Source organism: Apis laboriosa, unplaced genomic scaffold (assembly GCF_014066325.1).
Source record: "Apis laboriosa isolate Shangri-la unplaced genomic scaffold, ASM1406632v1 scaffold1_cov151, whole genome shotgun sequence".
NCBI lineage: Eukaryota > Metazoa > Arthropoda > Insecta > Hymenoptera > Apidae > Apis > Apis laboriosa.
Genome location: NW_025222279.1, coordinates 2,487,726 through 2,509,519, shown reverse-complemented (window position 1 = coordinate 2,509,519; position 21,794 = coordinate 2,487,726). Strand labels below are relative to the sequence as shown.

Here is a 21,794-nt window from a genome sequence, read left to right as displayed (position 1 = left end):
AATAATAATAATAATAATAATAATAATAATAATAATAATAATAATAATAATAATAATAATAATAATAATAATAATAATAATAATAATAATAATAATAATAATAACAATAATAATAGTAATACAGTCAGAAATTGATACCTGAATATCATGATTATAAATCATTTATCACAAAACTCGAACCTTGTTGTTTCTTATATCGCTTATCAATTTTTTCCCTTTTTTTTTTCCTCCTTACTAACACATTTTAATAGAAATTTTACTTCATATTACTATACGAAAGTCTTGTTTTTAAAACTTTTAATTTAATATATGTTTTCTAGATATACGAAACATTAATAACAAGGAAGTGTTAATGGATCAAATCTATCGGAAACCGCTTATCGATACATATGTCGACTCTGCTACTTCCTGCATTACCTACTAACTTTCAATTTGTTCTTTTTTTGTTCATGTGACATTAAATGAAAAGAAAGATTGGTTGAAATGGAAAATAATTATAAACTTTATGATACATATAGATTGTATTAAAACAAATTTGTTTTTGTTAATCAGATTTTTGGCATTTAAGTCTTATAGATATAGATTAGACACAAATAGATTAATTAGCTTTAGTATCATTAAAAGCATATTAAATTATTAAAATCCTAAAACTAGATAATTATTTATATAAACTCTACTTAAGTTTATCATTGAATAAATACACTATTTTTCTCTTAAGATCAGATTAGAGAATTATTCAGTCAAATTATATTTACATATTTACTATCAACGATGAGAAAATTATTTATAATAATATCTTATCATGACAGATGAAAATCATCGAGAGTGAATCTCAAAAGGTTTCGAATCGTCTTATTCCCATCGCTACAGTGCATGTACAATGATACGCAGACGTGGTAAGCAGGAAGTGGCATCCGGTCGGTACATCACGATACTCATTTCACACGTCGTTCTCTATTTCGCAGTGACCAACGGCCACGTTGTCTGCATGCCGTTCAATTGAACCGACGGCATCTACGGGTAAATCGTCTGTCTCGTTATCGTTCCGTTAAAGTATTACAATGCCAATCCTCCATAGTCATCATAAGACTTCCACGCATTCATCTTTGGAGTCTTGTACGCGGTTCTACCCGTATGTTTTCCATTCATCGTTACGGATCTTCATTGATGTTAATTGCTGATACGAAGAGTTAAGAGAAGTATGTTATATGTATATCTGTTTTAAAATTAGTATAATATCAATATGATATTATATATTGCTCGAACATATAATATATTATATATTATATTGTTCGAAAGAATGATTTTTGCTAGTTTTATGTGATATTATTAGTTCTCATTATTTTTTTCATTAAATTATACATTTGTAAGTCAATTTTAACTTACTTAATGATTTAAAAAAAATTTTTTAAGAAAAGAAATTGCTAGAAAATTTGAACCATGAAAATAATTATTAATATTATTTCAAATAATTTAAGAGCTGCATTTTCTATTTTATAAATGATCATTAAAATCCATTAAGGATTCTATCTCGTTAATAAGAAATGAAGTTGAACACGTTATGAGATGAATATATTTTCTTCTTCGATGAATTTCAATGGCATTATTATTGATATAAGTTCGCAAAATTTCTAGTGATTAGCAGCGACGAAATAAATATTACATTTATTATAAAACCTTAACATGAGATATATAATTATGATATATCTCATGATGAATAATTATGATATATAGATATGTTAAATCTGTTAAAAATATCATAATCCGGGATTATACATAAAATTAAAACCTTTAAATTTTAAAATAATTTCCATAAATATCTTTAAAAAAATCTATTCAATTTCACAATTCTTCTAAAAAAAACAATAAATATTATTTACTTATTATTAGTTATTCATATTAATTTTTAACAACAATATTGTTTATCTATTTTTCTTATATTGTATATTCTTATACTGTACTTGATATTATTAATTTATTAACAATATTATTTATATAAAATAAATTGAAAATAAGACTAATCTAATTATAAATTGCGATTTTATTTGACAAATAAAATTTTGTTTATTTGTCAATAATCTCGTTTCATATAAAATGATTCTATTACGAATAAAAAAGCAAATATATGACAGATGTCAAATTTCTAATTTAAATTATTCAGGTAAATTAGGTAAATTATTAATTACGATAATATTATCATAAATTTTAAATATTTGGTTAGAATATTTTGATTATGCAAAATTCATGATTTTAGCGAATTTATCATTGTTCTCTTACTATTAATTATTATTACTCTATTCCATACATTATTATTATTTAAATATTTTTTTAAAGATATATTTATTTTAAATCATTAGTTTATTAAATTCATAAATATTCATAGATGAAATATTATTTTCCTCGAATTAAAAGGAAAAAGTTGTCTTAAAATTAACGAAAACGAATAAGATAATCAAACAGAATCATGAAACAGAAACAAAGAGAGAAGAAGTACAGGGATCGGTGATTTTTCTTCTTATCAGAGAGGCGTGACTGCACGAGGTCACTGATAAATGATAATAATGGGAATTTTTATCGAATCGTCCAGTATATGTGAAAGACTACAACTTTCATAATTACTTTCTAAAACAGTTTTCTATTTCTTTTTTTATTAATCTGTTTTATTGAGTTTGATATTTTTAATTCTATACCTAATTAATAAAAATAATAAAAATATTTTAGAAAAGAATATACAAGAATATAATATGAATGAATATAATAAATATATTACTCTAAAAAAAAAAAAAGAGAAAAATGATAAGAGAAAAAATATATATTTTAAAAAATTAATTTCTTTTATGAAAAATTATTTATTATTTACTATTTATTTTAATATAAATTTTAACTAAGTTTTTAAATTTTTTGTATTATTCAAAATTTATTAAAATTTCTGAATAAAATAAAATTTTATATAAATTAAAATTGAATATATAAATATGTTTCGTTTAAAGATAATTAAAATTGTAATTTTAAATTACAATATAAATTACAATAAAAAATATTTTAAGCAAGTAATATTCATTTTCTAATTTAATTAATAATTTTTATTTATTATTTTTTGAATAATTTATAATATAATTTGTGTGATATATTTCTTTTTTTCTTTTTAAAGCGTCAGCATTGTTTTGAAATATAATACAAATTGATATAATCGAGCGACAGATTTATGAAAGATTTCATGATGAACAGTTATATGTATTCGTCACATTTGAAAGCGTATAAAGTATCAGTAAACTTATACTATTTATAATCATTTGAAAGCTTTGATAATTTATTGAAATAATTTGAAATAATTAATTAGATTTACAGAATATTATTGAACGTATCTGAATCAGATTTTTTATCTCACTAATTAATTATTTATTAAATACTGCTTCCCAGAAATTCATTTCAAATTTTCAAAATAAAATGAACATTCACTGAGAAATTAGGATGCAAAACGAATTAAAAAACGAACAGCCTCGCAAAATAGTTTGGACCAAACTTTCTTTTATGTTAATACATCAAAAGCAGGTCTTAAGAAGAATCAGGATGTTCCACATATATATATATATTATCCAGACAACATCACGTACAATCTCGCATGAATGTTATGCTCTATTAGCAAACGGATTCTTGTTTTAAGTACGATTAAATTTTTTTTATTGAGATTAGAGGAAATTACCACAGATTCATTATCAATATGAACAAGATTCTTTGCTAAATTTTTATAATAAAAATATTATAATCTAAATATTTTATTTTTTCTTTTTAGAATTAATATGATAAATAAAAACAACCAATAATTTTTATATTTTTGGTTTGATTTTTCTACAGGGTACATTAAAATAATTAAAAATTACAAAAAATATGATCTATTATAAATATAATAAAATATATTTCTGTATATCTTTAAAAATTCTTATTATTGATATCATCGACTTTTTAATATAATCAAAATATAATAAATTTGAAATTATTTTTTCAGATATTTCTATGTAATATTATAAATAGATTTAGCATATAACAATCAATATATACGAGTTTAATTGAATCTCGTGATCAATGTACAACAACAAATTTGTCATAAAAAAGAGTCATAGAAACAAGTAGATAAAGTAGGCCATGATAAAGTTTACTGTGCGTTAGAACTGCAACTCACTTTAATTCCGTTTACTGCTTCACGGCCAAGATACATGCAGTCAGTGAACATGGTAATAGATAGACAGGTACTACTCTCACGCAGTGGCGCAGAATTTGATTTTCATTAAAACCGTTAATTCTATATATAAATTCATTTTTTTTTCTATTAATTCTGCTTTTTGCAATTTATTTAATCAATTATCCAATAGAATACCAATAATGTTGATTCATTAACTAATTTATAATTCACAGTTTTAAATTGACAATATTATTATATTTAAAGAAATAAATTTAAAAATTTGTATTATTCTAATTATTTTATTCGATTCAATAATTAGAAAAATTATGCATATTTCTATTTAAAACAGAAGAGATTTTTGAAAAATTTTTAATATTATATTTATTTATTACTTTCTCACTTGATACGCCATTGAATATTCACGCGGCACTAGCGTGTACGTATCTAGTGATAGGATTAATATCTTCATATGCATTCCTATTAATGAAATTTTAACTTTTGATATAAATATCATAATGTAAATCATTTTTTTGAATTTACTATTATTTTGAAAATACTTATATTTTATATTGTTATGTACAATTTCTAATATTAAAAATTTAATCAAAAATATTAATGATTGATAATATTTTATTTAAACTCAATATATTTGATATTTAGATAAATATAATATAAAATCAATAATATAAAAAAAAAATAAAATCAATAAAGTTTCATTAATTATATTTCCTAAAGAATGAATCGAATATAATCCCATCGCTAAGCAACGACGAATGCGCGTGATGCGCATGCGCATGCGCATATGGCTTTTAATGGCCGAGAGAGGACGGGAAAAGAAATGTAGCAGTGGGGAGCAGGTAAGAGGGAACTAGTTGTTAGGCTCGCTCATCCCTCTGCAAAAGAGTTCCTCTTTGCCGGCGCATACCGGACATTCCGTTTCTTCACCTTGAGAAGATTCGTATACTATGGACTCACGTAATATACTGTGACATGTTTTACTGTTTCTTTGATATTTCATGAAGACATAAGTATTATTCATATAAACGTGATTATTTCATATTATTTTACTTTTATAGTATTTTGATAAATTTTATAAATATGATCATAATTATTATAAATATGACATAATTATACATTGATAGAAAAAGAACTTGATCAAATCGATATTGAATTTTAAAATGGAGATTGAAAGTAGAAACTATATATTTCCATGTAGGGCCGTACATTTCCTAACAACATATGTGTTTGAAAACGTTTATAACTTGGCAATCGAGGATAATTTCCACGATATTGAATGAGCTATGGAATATAAAGTAGGATTTCACATCGAAGAACACAATTAATTATTTTCAGATCATTGTACGCGCAAGGTCGACTTCGAGGCAAGCAAGTATAAAATACCAACACGTTTACCTTCCGATTGACCGTGTTCTTTCAAGTACAAAATGAAGATAATGTATAAGAAGATCATAAAAATCTGATATATAATAAAAATTTGATTAGAATAAATTTGATAGTTTTATTGATAGCAGAAATTTAAAATTTCTATTATGATTAAAAAATAAATAAACAATTCTATTGCTGATGTATTCAACATCGAAATGTTTTGCGGAAGAAAAGGAGAAATATACATTCCATATGCACTTTGTTTAAAAACATACTATATATGTATATATTATAATAAAACTTTGTAAAAAATATATTTTCTTCTTGAAACTTACTAATGAAGTCAATTGACGTCATTTGAATATTTTGTTATACATAGAATGCAGAACAATATTATTTTGCAGAATTTTCTGTATAAACGTCGTAAAAAATTTTAAAATATATAAATCGACTTCTTGTTTTTTAAGTTTAAAACTTACTTTTATGATATTAATATGATAAATTAGATTTATCAGTATCAAAATTTAAATATGGCGATGGATTTAAGTAAAGATACAAGCGTACCTAATATAATTGGGACGAATAATTATCTACTTGTTGCCTTCAATTGAATGGTCAAAAACTTACCTGAAACAGAAAGAAGAAAGCTAGATTAATGAAATGTAAGTTATAATAAAATATATATAAAAATAATGTAATAAAAAATATTTAAAAATATTAAATAAAAATTATATTGCTGAATAAAAGAATCAAAAATAAAAATTAAAAATTAAAAAAAAAATAAAATGAAAGCATACTATATAAGATACATATTTAAAAAATATAAATATGTTAAATACAATATATATATGTACATCATATATATTTATCATATTTTTCATTTCTTAGAAACAACTTTTATTGCTATATTTTAAGCTAACATATTATGTCTAATATTTTTTTTTGTATATTTAAATACTTTATCAACTCCATATAATTAATAAAAATACAAAATTTTTATAATTTACCTTTAAATTTTGTTTAATACAATTATGATATAAGAAGATTCTAATAAAAAAAATCTGCAATAAGATATTTAATTAACTATAAAATTTTATGATTATTTTTATTTGCATTTTTTATAAGTCTTGATTCTCAAAATAGAAAGTCAATCTGATAAAAATGTTATGAACCATGGATATATGTAGTGAAAGTTACAAAAGATGTAATGGTTTATTTGAAATTGCACAGTAGCAAGAAACACACGGCAAAAGCTGGTAAACACATTGATTATGGGCCTTATATTTATTCGCTTTTTTGTCTATAAAGAAATCATTCATATATATAATATATATATATATCATATATATCATATATATATCATATATATAATATATAATATATATGTATAATCTGTATTCATATTGATATTTATCGATCTTAATTAACAAATAAAAAAAAAAAAAATTGTTAATTAATTGAATTCTTTTAAAGAATTCAGCTTTATATAAATCAACTTTCATTTTTCTATATTATCACGTACAATATAAAACAAAAAATATTTATTTAAACATTTATTAGAATTGCATATGAAGAAAACTTATTACATTGAGGGATTCAATAAAAAAATAGTATTTTACTATTATATTATAAGCACATTTTTTTTTCAAGAATGAGATACAAGAAACGATATATAAGATTTGAATAATTTTGTTAAGTTTGCTTTATTTAATTATTCCATTTTTTATTGAATGATTTTAAAAATGGAAATAGCCACCTGTTCGAAGCAGAAAAAGCGGTTGTTATCGGTCGATGAGATATCAAGTTCACTGACACAACATACGCGCACGTTCATATATACTAATGACAAATACGAAATTAATTATTTAACTATTAGCATTTCTTTCTAGGCGCATTAATGGTGTTTCGATTATCTGGAAATTATGCAGATAAAACCGAAACAAATCATGGAAATCATTAATTATTGTTGCTAAAACCGATTATATTTTGTTATTTGTTGGCAGAAAAACTCGCGTGAATTTATTGCTTTATTTACGAGTGGTCTGAATTACGAGTATGACATTAATTTCTTGAATAAATTATGTCAAAAAACGAATACTAATATACTAAAAGGGAATTTTATGCATAGAGTTAACATAGAGTTACCGAACTGTTATTTAAAATTCTAAATTATTCTTTTTATTTGAAAAAATATGTAGATGTGTTATAATTGAAATAAAACAAAAAAAAAAAGAATTTTATTAATCAAAAGTTTAAAAATATATAACAGAAAATGATTATCATTATTTATTTTTTTAAAAAAATTTCTTTTCTAATGGATAAAAAAAAGAATGTATACTTTTATCGTATTCGTATTCATTTCATCTCTTTCGACATTTTGGATAAATTCCCAAATCAACAGGTTTCGTGGCACAAAATTCGATTGCGACATGCATATCTTGTATTTGTGTTAAAGCTAGTACGCAACAAAACTGCAACGTTGTTATTTATTGCTCGTTAACTTTGATCATAAAAATAACAAACTCAAAAACAAATGTGAATTTTATGATACAACAATAATAGGGATAATACGAATTCTATATTTGTAAATTCTATCTATATTTATTTAAACATGAAATTTTAGAAACTTAGTATCATTTTAGTATCATCATAAAATTATGATTTCATATAGAAGATTAAACATTTTATGGTAAAGAATTATTCGAGTAAATGATTTTGTAATTATTTCAAGTGAATATAATAGTTGACTTTCATTATTTCTATTTTAATTACAATTAAACGCTTAAATCATAAATGTAATATTAATATTGACAATCGATAATTAAGAATTAATTATATTTTAAATTTAACATGTTGTTAAAAATTGATAAAATATTACTTGAAATTTATAAAGATTTTAATTGTCTTTAGTAAGTATTTCATTAAATAACACTTTGTAATTAATTTTTAATGATTTGAATTAATTTAATTTAAATTAATAGTAATAATAATAATAAGAAAAAGAAGAAAAAGAAGAAAAAGAAGAATAAGAACAAGAAGAAGAAGAAATAAAAAGAAATATTAAATCTATAAATATAAATCGAAATTAATATATATAATTCATAAAATAATAAAACGAAACAAATAAAATAAATAAACAAGTAAATATATAAAAAAAAAATAATGTCCTTGATAATGTTTCCAATATAGATTTATTAAAAAATGAAGATTTTTACGATATAATATTAACTTACATTTTTTTTCTTTAAACTAACTCTTTTTAGTTATATTAAAAATTTATATTTTATCTTGATCTATTTGAGCTTATATAGTGTATCTTAATTCAAAAAAAAAAAACGATGTACTTTTCAAATTTATTCACAACTAATTGTAATCCACATATTTATTATTCTAAAATATAATTAAAACTGTCAAAGTATGAATTGTAATTCATATATCTCTATTATTCGAAAATATAACTAAAACCGTTAAAATATGAATTTAAAATTGAAAAACGTTTTGATTCATGCACGTGTTACTAGTTATTACCAGTATTTAGACTCCCAAGTATACTCACGTTAACGTAATAATTCAAGACCCGACGCAGAACTCAGTCCGGTCGGAATAGAATGATTGCTCACATACCTTAAATATGCAATACATACTGCGCACACATATACACATGCATATGTACGCTGATGATTAAACAGAAAGTATAGTTGCATCGTTAAGGCACGTTCTATAGATTTTCACTCAGCATGATTATTAGTCAATTATATACAATTCCTATTGGATTATGTTTCGAAAGATTCGTTCTATAATTCGTATTTAGGAAATTTATGGCTATTAAAATGTTATAAGAAACATGTTATGAAAGAAAATATAATAATATATTATTTGAAGTTTTAAATATTTAAAATTTAATAAATTATAAGATAAATAAAATAAAATTATAAAATAAAATAAATAATCGCGTTTTGAACCTAACCTATATGTTCTATTCATTTATGAGTATATGAAGATAAATTAATTCTATTTTTTTTATTTTATTTCTTAATTTGATTCTTTGTTTAATAACATTTATATTAATCAAAGGTACATTAAAACAATTTATCGATATACAAACTATAATAAAATTCGATTTTATTCGATGTTTTTCAAAGTACATAACAACTAATAGTAGGATCGACATCAATATTCTTAGACTGACCTATATAGTTATCTGAACATGAATCTCTTTTTGCATTTGAGTAACGAATTACGTCTTGAATGTATAATCATGTTATTTTTCTAAAGTTTGTGAATTTTTCGCACTAAGATTTATCTTTAAAGTGGAATCTCTTTGATATTCATAGAATCTTATCTTTCTTTATGTATTTCTCTTTGCATTAACATATAATAAATGCATAACATATAATGTAATAATCAGTTACTTTGCGCATTTTCGAATATGTTTTATTTTCGTATTTTATAATAATTTCCAATGAAATTAAAATAATAAAATATTGATAAGTATTAACATAATAAAAGATTATTTTTATAGAGAAAATTTTTAAAATGTAATTTTGATTAATATGTTAATATTAAATGATATAAACAAAAAAATTTCATATCTTATATATTTTTAAGACACAAAATATTCAATATTCAATAAAATATTCATAAATTAAAATCAATTAGACTCACGATTTATCTTTCCGCGAGGAAAAATCGATCGATAATTCCATTTGGCCAACTCGTTGAATTGATTCCGAAAAGAAGAACAATTTTTGTATCGCTTTTTCATAGTAAATACATCTATGATTTGTTTAGCCGATCAGTTGATCTCACAGATGCATGCACCAAAAAGGAAACATTTTGCGTACCTTCTCTTCCTTTTTCTATCTACATATACATACATATAACAGACGTGAGACGCATAATATATTAGTTATTTAAATAACAAACAATATGATTGTAATTCTATATATATATATATATATATAGAATGTTTATTTGTAAAAAAAGTTATTTATAAAGAACATTTTCAAATTTTGATACACAAATATTGAAGATTTCTAAAAATTTTTTTTCAATGCACAATTATTATATAAATTTAATTTTAGATTTGTAGCACATCAGATTACATATATACATTTTTTACTGATAGGAAAATCAAAATTTTAAGTACAATGTTCAAAAAGAAACAAACAAGAGATTTTTATAAGAAAAATTTTACAGATCATATTTTGTAATATATATATAAAGCTCTATAGAATTTTATAATGAATAATATTTTTTTAACATAAAAATATTGCAATTATGAATAATGAATCCACAAGCTTTAACAATCTGCATAATTTTTCATACGATTTCATAATGTAATAAAATTTATCTTTGTTATTTGCATAACATATAATAATATGTTTAAATATTTTCAAAATATTTTTTTTTTATATTGAAACTAAGCTCATATTGATTATAATCTTTTTTTCTTCATATTATTGAAAATATTTTTGAAGACATCAATCAGTTTTTTATATTAATTAAACTTAATGAATTTGCTAAACACTCAATTATATATATTATAAAATAAATTAAAAAGAAAAAAATAAAATATTAATATTATATCCAATTCTTTGCACTTCAATCTTCTTCCAAATCAAGTTCTTTAAACAATCACTTCAAGAAATACATGTTTTTTCTATCAATAAAATCTTCACATTTATAAATCCAAGATATGAGTGGAAAATTTTCAAGAAACACTTATGTTAAAATGAAACAAGACACTTATGTTAAAATGACAGAAGGACGATGATCATGTACTAAACTAGAAACGACGAGCCTAGAAAGATTAAAGGAAAATAGAGAGAGAACTGGCTGGCCAGTTGCCTGGTCACCTCGAGTGTGACACCCTTTAGCCGAGTTTAAGTCGACAGTGAGTATTATTAGCTAGGAATCGCGTGCTTCCGTGTCCTTACCTCATGAAACAATGAGATCGTCCGCGAAAGATATGCACTAGACTGTTTTGCGGTCGCGATATATCGAGCTCACGCGAGACTCTCTCTTCTTTTTTAGAAATCCAATCATCTTGATATTATTTCTTTTTATTTTATTTTATTTATTTATTCATTATTTTTCTTATTATTTCTTTTATTTTTCTCCTCTTTTTCCTTAATCTCTCTCCGCTCTTATGCTAAGCAAATCGTTATAGGTTTTCTTAAACTTGCTCTCTTGCCGAATAATGTATTAATTCTATGTCAAATGAGATTAGAGCGTGATCAAGCTTCCAAAAATTGGTTAAAAAAATTTTCATTAAAGTCATGAAGATATAGTTGATAATTTTAATTATATGTCGATAAGATAAAATGTGATTTATATTTATGGGAGAAAATGAAGGAAAATACATGTATATTTAATTTTTTATAGGAAAATTAAATATTTTCAGATAAAATTTCAATTCTATTACACTTAATATGTTTGGTATTTTAATATTCTATCTATGTTAACATTTATGTTAACTAGAATTTTTTTCATATATTAAGATCTAAATCATATACAGCAGAGAAATTCAGAAATTTATTAGTTTGAAATTATTTAAATTTCAACTGTATTTATTAATACTAATATTATAAGTATAAATATCAAAATAAAATCAGAATTATAACAACCTAATAAGATCTTTTCTTATTGTTATATTGTTTATATTTGTTGGTATTGAGTTAAATTGTTTATATTTTGATGGTATATCAATATTTTGACTATGATATGATTGACATTCCATAAATTCTAGAACATAGAGAAATTTACAAAGTTATAAAGATTACAATCATAATATGTATTACATTAAATTAATAATAATTTGTAAACATAATATAAATAAAAAGTATGATTTCATTTCTTTTTTACAAAAAGATAGCATACAAATATAAAGAATTTCATAATATATTTAGGCCACTAGCTTTTGAAACTGATGAATATTTACATAAAATTTTGTTAAATGATAATGATCATTTTTTTTTAAACTATATTAGAAATTTATTCTGTTTACTATAGTGATATAGAAATTAATATTTTTATTTCTTTTGCACAGCCAAAAATATTTTTGAAAAATTCAAAATGAAATATATAAATGCATATAATAGATTTGTAAAAACTGAGGAAATCATTTTCAAGCTAAAAAGGAAATTAAAACTTCTGCTAAGATATCCATTGAAAGACTAAATTTAGCAGACTGTAACAAATTTAGCGAACCAAAACAAATAAAATTATTATTATATGAAGTTAGTAATTTTATTCCTATTTAAGTCAGTTATTCGAATTTTAAATTTTATAAATCATCTCTAATTAATTAAAAAAATTGTTTAAATTTCTAATTAATTTTTATTATAGATAAAGAAATATTTTTCATTGTGAGTAGATAATTAAAATTATCTAATATAGTAAATTATTATATTATTTATTATAATTAGAATTTAATTTAATTTAATTTATTAGAGAAGAGAAAATCAAGCTTAAGAATTAAATCTTAAGAATTTTGCAAGAAGCATTGGACATCGTACGACCTTGACTCTGCGCAGACACGTTGACGGATACCGTTGTCTGTCTAGAAAATTTTTTCTCAGTGATCGTACATATGACTACGAGAAAACTATATGTAAGTAGACAAAGAATGACAAAAGATTGTTACACGCATACATTATGTTTATGAAGCATGCAGCTTCTATTTAATGCTGGCCATTTTTATCTAACAGTCTGTATATCTATTAAAAGCACACGGTCATGTCAACAAATGAACTTTTGCACGCGCTTCGTTGTCTTGCCTCAGTAATTCAGTCATTAATTCTTACACTCATTATTATCGACTTTCCTTTTCATTACTATAACTACTTATCGATCATGAAAATTAATAAGTTTTTTCAACTTTTTTTTCTTGACATTGATAATTTTATCTTAATTGATTTTTAATAATTTACATCGTCTTTTCGATAGTTCAGCTTCTATAAGCTTTTAAAAAAAAATTTTTTTGAGTAATAAAAAAATTTATTATATTAACAGAAGTAAAATTTGATTAAATTAAAAATAATTCATTTATTAATTTATTCTATGTCTGAAAAATATTCTGATTGAGAAATAAGTCGATTAAAAAATTAAATATTAATATCAACATATATATAACATATATACAATTATATATTTAAATAAAAATAGAATTTTTTTATTATTTTTATTTGTTTAACATTAATATTTCATCATATACTAACGAAATAATTAGGATATATATATTAATAAGAAACTTTCTTATATCTACTAAATTCTGAATTTATTTGTATAGATAAAAACAAAGAGTGATAAGCTACTTTGCTAAAAACAAAGAGAAGCACATGAAGAACAGATTAGAACGATACATCATTCATGTAAACAGCCGCACAGATCATTCTAAAATGACTCATTTCCAACAATATTAACATGTCTTCTTTTCTTCTATATTCTTTTTCAATTTTTAACAATTTTTTAACAATAAGAACTATTTTTATCTTCTGTTCTTTTTTTATTTTTTATTTTTTTGTCAAATTATTTATTCTAATTTATATTGCAATCTAACAATATAATTTTATTTTAAAAACCGGAATTTGTAGTCTTATTTAGTAAATTTTATTCGATGAAAAAAAAATTTTTTTAGAAGTATGTGCAAAGATCTTCAAGAAAATGTCAGACACATGCGGTATCGATGGCATTAAGAGGTGCGAGCAATAAAAGCAATCAAATTTTGCATAAATACGGCAGATTTCCCAAACGGTAAATTCGCCCGAGGCATTATTCGATAAAGATACAATCGTTACATCGTAACAACAGAAGAATCTTTCAATTTAGCCTAGAAAAAAGAATAGTTTTTTTCTTTCACTAAGTGAATCAAGACCCTTGTTCGACAGTAATATTTTTCTCTTCTTCTTTCATCATTTCATATGATTTTCATCGTGTAACACGTTTTTCGAGATGATTAATTGTACATCTTAGCTATATTATATACTATTCGGCATACGAATCACCGTAATCACGAAATTGGTTTGCTTCTAAGAAACAAATTAAGACAAATGATAAAAGGAATCATAGTCAAGCATAGTGGGCCCAATGTTGCGAATATTTCTTCTTTCAACAGAAAAATTCCACGCTTTCTCTGTTAATTAACAGAAGATACGATTCTTGAGAGCAGAATGGAAAAGTTGAATTTCTATAGACAAATCTTGGATGTCTTATTGTTTTTGATTTTTTTTGATTACTAGTTTATTCTATTTCACTTATTGAAATATAATTATTAGAGATATAATTATTAGAGAATTTAATGGAATTTAATAAAGAAATTAATTAAAATTCTTATGATAATATTCAAATTAAAAAGATTTTTTTATTATAGATAAAGATATTGAGATTAAATACATAAATAAATAAAAATACAAAAAAAAAATACTTGATAGTAATAGGCTAGCATTATATAGTAGCATTAGCTACTATACTTTTTCCTTCCGTTTATGAAAACCCTCGTTCATATAATTTGATTAAAAAATATTTCAAAACCGGAAGGCAAAAATGAGATTAATCTCAATTCGGTATCGTTGAGATTTCTGAGTATTCATCCTCATACTTTGATGAAAGGAACGAAGCTTTACCGCCGCTGCAACCATAAATAATCGATATCTTTGCTGAGTTTATTCTTTTTACCCTACTTGGCCCTTTCCCTCTTAGTTTTTTTACTCTTCTATGTCTCGCCCCTTTCTCTTTTGCGCACCGACTTGTTTTTTCACGTGTAATTTTTATCCACCTACAAATTATTTTTCAAGTAAAATCATCTCTATTAAGTTAAAACTTTCGTTTTGCGGCGATTTTTTTTTCTAATATTTTTCTTTTATTTTATGAAATCTAAATTAATAGATCCATCATCTTTCATTCCGTCTTTCAGTTAGCTGAAAACCCTTTAATTTTTTAAAAAAATTAGACTAAGCCTTCATTTTTGTTTTTTAGCTATAAGCTGGAAAAAATAAACATATAGTTGCTTTGTTTCTAATAATAAAGCTTTAAATATTAAATAATATCTGAAATGAAAAAATGAAATGACTAAAAGTTCAGATTTTCACAATACTTGTGTGTACTCTCACTTTTTTTTTTGAGATTTCAAAAGAATCAAAAGTCATAAAAATAATTATCTATGATGAAAACTATATTATAGTTTATATATATATATATAAAATTATTAGTATTTTATTAGTATTTTAGATTTCAAGAGGCATGCACATCGATGTATACAATCTATCACGATCACTAGAAACTAATTGTGGCATATGAAGAAAACTCGCACATGTAATTGTGATTGAAACAAATCACTTCAATTATTGTTATGAATTCTCAACGTCAATTCATTAAATGTATTTACTAAAGAATCGATTGCTATTTGCAATCGAATATTACAAGCGAAGTTTTTCTATTCCTGGTTCTTTTTTCGAAAAAAAAATAAAAAAATAAAAAAGAAAGAAAAGATAATAAAAATAAAAAATTAAAAAAGATAATAAAAAAAGAAATATTGGAAAAATTATGAAACTCAATCTATATAGAACGTATTTACTTTGATGAAAATTAATCTTTAATTATTGTAGGATAAACATATTTTTAAGTAAACATTGAATCAAGAAAAGAAGTTAAAAACGCGATATAGTGATCAGGTATTTAATGTTTTAGTTTAGAACTAAATAGTAATAGCATTGTATTATTATTAGAATTTTATTGTAATTAGGATTTTATGATTAAAAAAGTAATTCTTGAATAAAATATTATTAACATTACAAAACAATGCATTAATTCAACAGTTTTAAGAGAATATAACAACTCTGTGGATCATTATTTCTACATACACAAACAAAAAAATTAAAAAAAAATTTTTTTTTTGCGGAACGAATGAAGTTTATTACATCACTAACTTTCCTTTCGCAAGATTCTGCATACGTTTAGATAATTTTAATTAGAAACGTTTGGGTAAAATCACAATTGCGATTTATCAATCATTGATATATTAAAAAAATTTTTTTGGCTTGAAATAGTGAATAAAATGTAGGAAAATTGAATATTTTTTATTATTAAAATTAAAGATTTTTAAGTTAATCGATAATTTTGTTAGAAATTTATTAAAGATATATGACATTTTGAAATCATTGATTTTTAAATCAATAAAAAAAAAATAAAAAAAATAAAAAAAAATTTATTATAACGAAATTAATTATATATTTATATCAATAAATATAAATAAATATATATTAATAAATATTTTTTAATCGTTAAATTTAATGAATGAGTTATTTTTATAAATATAAAAAGATTTATTTATTATTTAAAGTACATGTATAATGAATCATAGTTATTTTTGATTTAAAAATTAAATCAAATTAATCGATTTTGAGTTATATATTCAAAATATTTTTCAATCTTAAATTTAGTTAAATTTAATATTAAAAAAAATTTTTTTTTTTTAATTTTCAAAGATTTACTATCTAATCTAATCAAATTATTTTTAAATAAAATTGTTTTAAAAAATAATTTTTATATAAATTACATATTTTGTTACATTTTTGATTTGCAATATTCAAGTATTAATTTGCCGTTGGCAAGACTGAAAGAACAACTATTTATATTAAATTATTTAAATGCATTCACAATAATCTTTATATTAATTAATAATAAATTATGAAAAAACAAAATTATTGTTAAATTATTGTTAATATTGTTGATAATATTCTGTAATTATACTTGACACTATTTAATTATATTATTATGAATTTCAAATAAGAATTTATATATCAATATCAACAAATGTCATAAAATTTTTTATTTTTATTCCAAAAGATGAATAATTATGAAGATACTTCAACATCATAAAAAATTATATGAAAATGATATTGTCTGACTAAAAGCATACGACAAAGTTGGCTACACTGGCGAGCGTTAGGTCGAATTTCAATGTGCAGATTAAGAATGCTTCCGGATAGTGTGTGTGTGCTCCACGTCGCTTTCACAAGCATCTAAATATCATATAAGCAAATAAGATTTCTTTAAATATCGATGAAAATATTTTAGAACTATATTAAATAAATAAAACTATTATTCTTATTTAATCTAAATTCATAACTGATATTTATAAAAATTTTGATTATGAAAAAAGAAATATTCATTAACAAAACTGAAAAATATAAAAATTTCTTTTAATGAAAAAAATTTAATTTTTATTCATTTTTATTACTTTCACAAAATTATCGATTAAATAAAAATGATTCGATAATATATAATTTATTTATAATTATCATTTTTTTTATTACTTAATGGATTTTTATTTTTAATTATTATTTTTTTATTATTAGTATTATTTATCTTTTATATTGAATTTATTGTATATCGAAATAAGAAATATATAAATTTATATCCAATAAAAAAATATATAATTATTCCACGGAAAGCGTAGCTATTGAAAGTAGACAGAGAACAGGAAGAGACGACAAGAGTCTGCGCAGAATGCCAGGAACGTATGCATAAGAATAAAAGCCTGTCACACATGATTCAAATATGAAAATTTTTAATATTTTAAAATTTTAAATTTTGAAATTTTAGCAAAAAAATTATGAAAATAATAAATTATTATTTTATTCAAAATAAAAATTAAAAGTAATTAAAGTAGTTTAATAAAATATATTTTTTATATAAAAAAAACTTTTAATATTTTTTAGATATATTTATAAATATATATTATAATTATATTTTAAAAAAATGTAATTAGTTAATAATAATACTCATAATATATCATATATGATTTAACAAATTATATGTTATATTGATTATGTGATCTTCGATACTTTGTTCTTTATATAGATTAATTGAATAAATCATTTTTAATATCTTTATCGTAAAAATATAAAAAAGGAATATTTTAAAAATAAAAATTTTAATGCTAAATTAATTTAATAAAAATATATCTACTTCAATAAATGCCATTAATATATTCGGTAACTATATAATATATTTCATAATATATATATTTCGATCTATCAAGTTTATCATTCATAATTTATTTAAACGCTTAATTCTATTAACAAAATTAAAATTATGATTAATAATCAAAAGTAATGAAAACTAAAAAATTAAATGCATATATTTTGAATAATTTCAACAATAATTTCAAACAAATTCTCTCCAAAATACAACACGATAGACCAGAAGAATATGTGAATAAATGAAAGAAGAAAGAAAGAATATATGAAGACGGATGAGAGGTTAAGGTGGGGGAGAGAAAGAGGAGATTGGGTGGGGCAGCAGACGCCCCGCGGCAAACTGTCAAACTACGCCGGTTCCGCAAGGTTCGTGGCCATCAGCCGTCCCCATGGTAATGCTACGTTTTCCAAGAGCGTGTATACACATGTAAATATGCACGCAACTTAAGAACGAGCATGGCGGGTTCGATGTAGAAAATGACCGGCATGATTAATGAAAGAACAAAATATGAAATATAACAACAAGAAATATTATGTTTTCTTTACTTACTATCATTTTATAGTTGAGCTTCCTCGGCGCGGCTACATTTTCCATTCTCACGGACATGTTAGTGGTTTTATCGCTTGTGGCGCCTGCTCGAAATAATACCGTACCGTCCTATTACTACGGTAATGTGTATTTCTTCTTTTATTCGTACTTGTACGTTACTGGTTTGATGTTGCCAAAAGTACGGCGTCACCCCCGTTTTCGTATTTTTCGACACTGGTAGATGCAAAACCCACACAGCACGGTCACGAACGAATTTGCACTCCGATCGGCCGATAAACCGGGGTGGAGCAGAGACAGAAAAAGAAAGAGAGAGGATAAATAGGTGTGGGTGAGACGCTTTGCAAAACGAGGGTGTTTGTTGGGAGGGGGTAAGAACGAAGTACAGTATGTATGGTTATGGATGTAAAAGGATATAGTTAGTCAGTCGGTATGGTTTTAACACAAACGAAGTCCGATGCGACAAGCAAAACGATAAATCACTTCGCTCGAAAGAAAGAGAAGAAGACAGTAAGACAATCAAGAAAATGAGAGTAAAAGAGAAAGAAAGAAAAAGAGAGAAAAGAAAAACGAATGAGGGTTACAACGAAGAAAAAGCAAAGGAAAAGAAAAAGATAGATATAGTATGTACGGCTTTCTGCAGTGATCAAATGTATACACGGTACGTAAATGTAATAAAGAATGAGAAAGAACAAGACAGATAAGGAAGAGGGTAAAGAGTTGAACCGATGACGGTATGAAATAAATGTTGAGTGTCAAGAGGGTGTGTCGGTTATACACTTCACTACTACTATCAATCGAACACTTTTCTCCACTTTGTAATTCGTTATTAAAACACGCACCACACCAAGAAAATCAGCTAGCTAACCGAACTAAGTCAACGAGCGGAGAGACTACGCGAGATTATCACCTACTTCGCTGTCGTTTTCAGCCTCAGTGGCGGCCACTGTTGCGGTACGATCGTCCTTATCCACCTCGTTGCCGTCTTCGTCGGGATTGTCCCCCCTCGTTATCCTCGTCGTTTCAGTTGCTGTCTTCTTGATTTTTATTTTTTTTTTGTTCATTCACTATTTTTTTATCTTTTTTCGTCTCCGTTTTTCTTCTTTTGTATTTAGGTCTTCCAGTTATCGAGAAACCTTCCTATCTTTTCCTACTTTCGTCGTCTTCTCGTCCGTTATATCGCGCGTGGCTTCGCACCTTTCTTTACGTACAAATTCCACAAAGCACTACTAATACAGCATGTTACAAAAATAGAGTTTGTTCCCTTAAATAAAATAAATGTACAATTAATTGTTACTTGTGGTTAGGAAACATTTAATGTATGTGTTGTCTTGTAGGTAGAGTCTAAGCTACTGCCCGGCGAGGTTCGCCCATCTTGCCCGAAACTAAGGAGAATCGCCGCTTGGAGGCGCAATGTGTGCCACCACCAACGATGGGGCTCCGGCGGCCGCACCTGTCTGCACGACCGCCACTCAACACACACTCACGTATCACGAGATACAAGCGATATCTTACGAGTTTATCGAGTGCAACAAAGAGATAACTAACATCTTTATAATTCGTCTAACAAAGATAGAATCTACTATCTAACGAATGACGTAGAAAAGAGAAGACTATGATCACCACGGTTTCTTCGATGAGTTTCAGTGTGGCGTAGTTGGCAGGCATGCGAATGAACGAGTGGCGAACACGACGGAGATCTCTGGTAACAGTGCCCGCGAAAGACAAAGATCGAAAATAAAGGATGATACGAGAGAAGAGAATGAAAAAAGAGAAAAGAGAAAACGAACGACAGACAGTGGCGGGTATACTCACCCCCGTATACGCAACCCTTTGCGATATGATAATAAACGTATGTTCTCTTATGTAAAAAGAATCTATCTGTATTCTATCTAAGAATACTGCCAACTTTTCTTTTTTTATTCGTCAAGCATTTATTAAAGAAGAAAAACCGGTAGATATCAAAATCTGTTTTTTCTTTTCATAGGATGAGATCGATTCTTTCAGCCCTTTCGTTGTGCTCGACGAGTTTCTTTCGCACCTTTTCGCGAGAGACTCGCGTTATCGATCGTAGAACGACCTCACTCATTTCTTCTATTCCCTCGAGGTCAGGAGACAAGATTTTCCCGTTGTTTTTTTAAACGGCGAATATTGATAATTTTCTTTGCGATCATCAATGTTTCTCATTCATTAAATTGCTATTAGATAAATATATAATCTTTGATCAAGTTTGCAAAAAAAATATTCCGCTTTTGATCGATCTTTCCTTTGCATTCTTTACTTGTAATTTCTTAACTTGTAACTAAATTCTACTTCTAGTTACTGTCTATTGGTCATTTTTGTATTAAAAAGATATTCTTTATATTTGCAAGCGTAAATCGTTGATCAATAGTATAAGAAAATAATTCTCTTAATTTGAAACAAACTCTTGATTTAATTTTGTATATTTTATTTTAATATGTACACAGCTACATAGCAATTAATAATATCATTGGGAATAGATGTTTATAGAATGACATACAATTTTTTTTAAAATTCATTGTATAAGAAAAAATTTAAAAAATACCGAACATAATATTATATCTATAATGTTATTATTGAACTTATATTAATATGTATTTACAATCACAAAATTTGTATTAAAATTTGTATTAAAATATTATTATTTTATTTAATAACAATGACTTTATATCGAATA

At 24.3% G+C, this 21,794-nt stretch overlaps 1 protein-coding gene across 5 annotated transcripts in view; it reads right to left on the bottom strand.

Annotated features, from left to right (window-relative positions):
* The window catches only part of LOC122712344 (protein alan shepard), a 36,583-nt gene extending 16,133 nt beyond the window's left edge, over positions 1-20,450 (bottom strand). For 3 of the 5 annotated variants that reach the window (XR_006346324.1, XM_043931911.1, XM_043931913.1), the window contains exon 1: positions 19,100-20,443. Coding sequence is in view for 4 of the 5 variants with exons in the window: in XM_043931911.1 (XP_043787846.1) it covers positions 19,100-19,156 (57 nt within the window). In the remaining variant the exon portion in view is untranslated. Of the gene's footprint in view, positions 1-19,099 lie in introns of all 5 variants that reach the window. The other 2 variants (XM_043931912.1, XM_043931915.1) reach the window with 2 other exon arrangements.
* Positions 20,451-21,794: the final 1,344 nt, after the last annotated feature.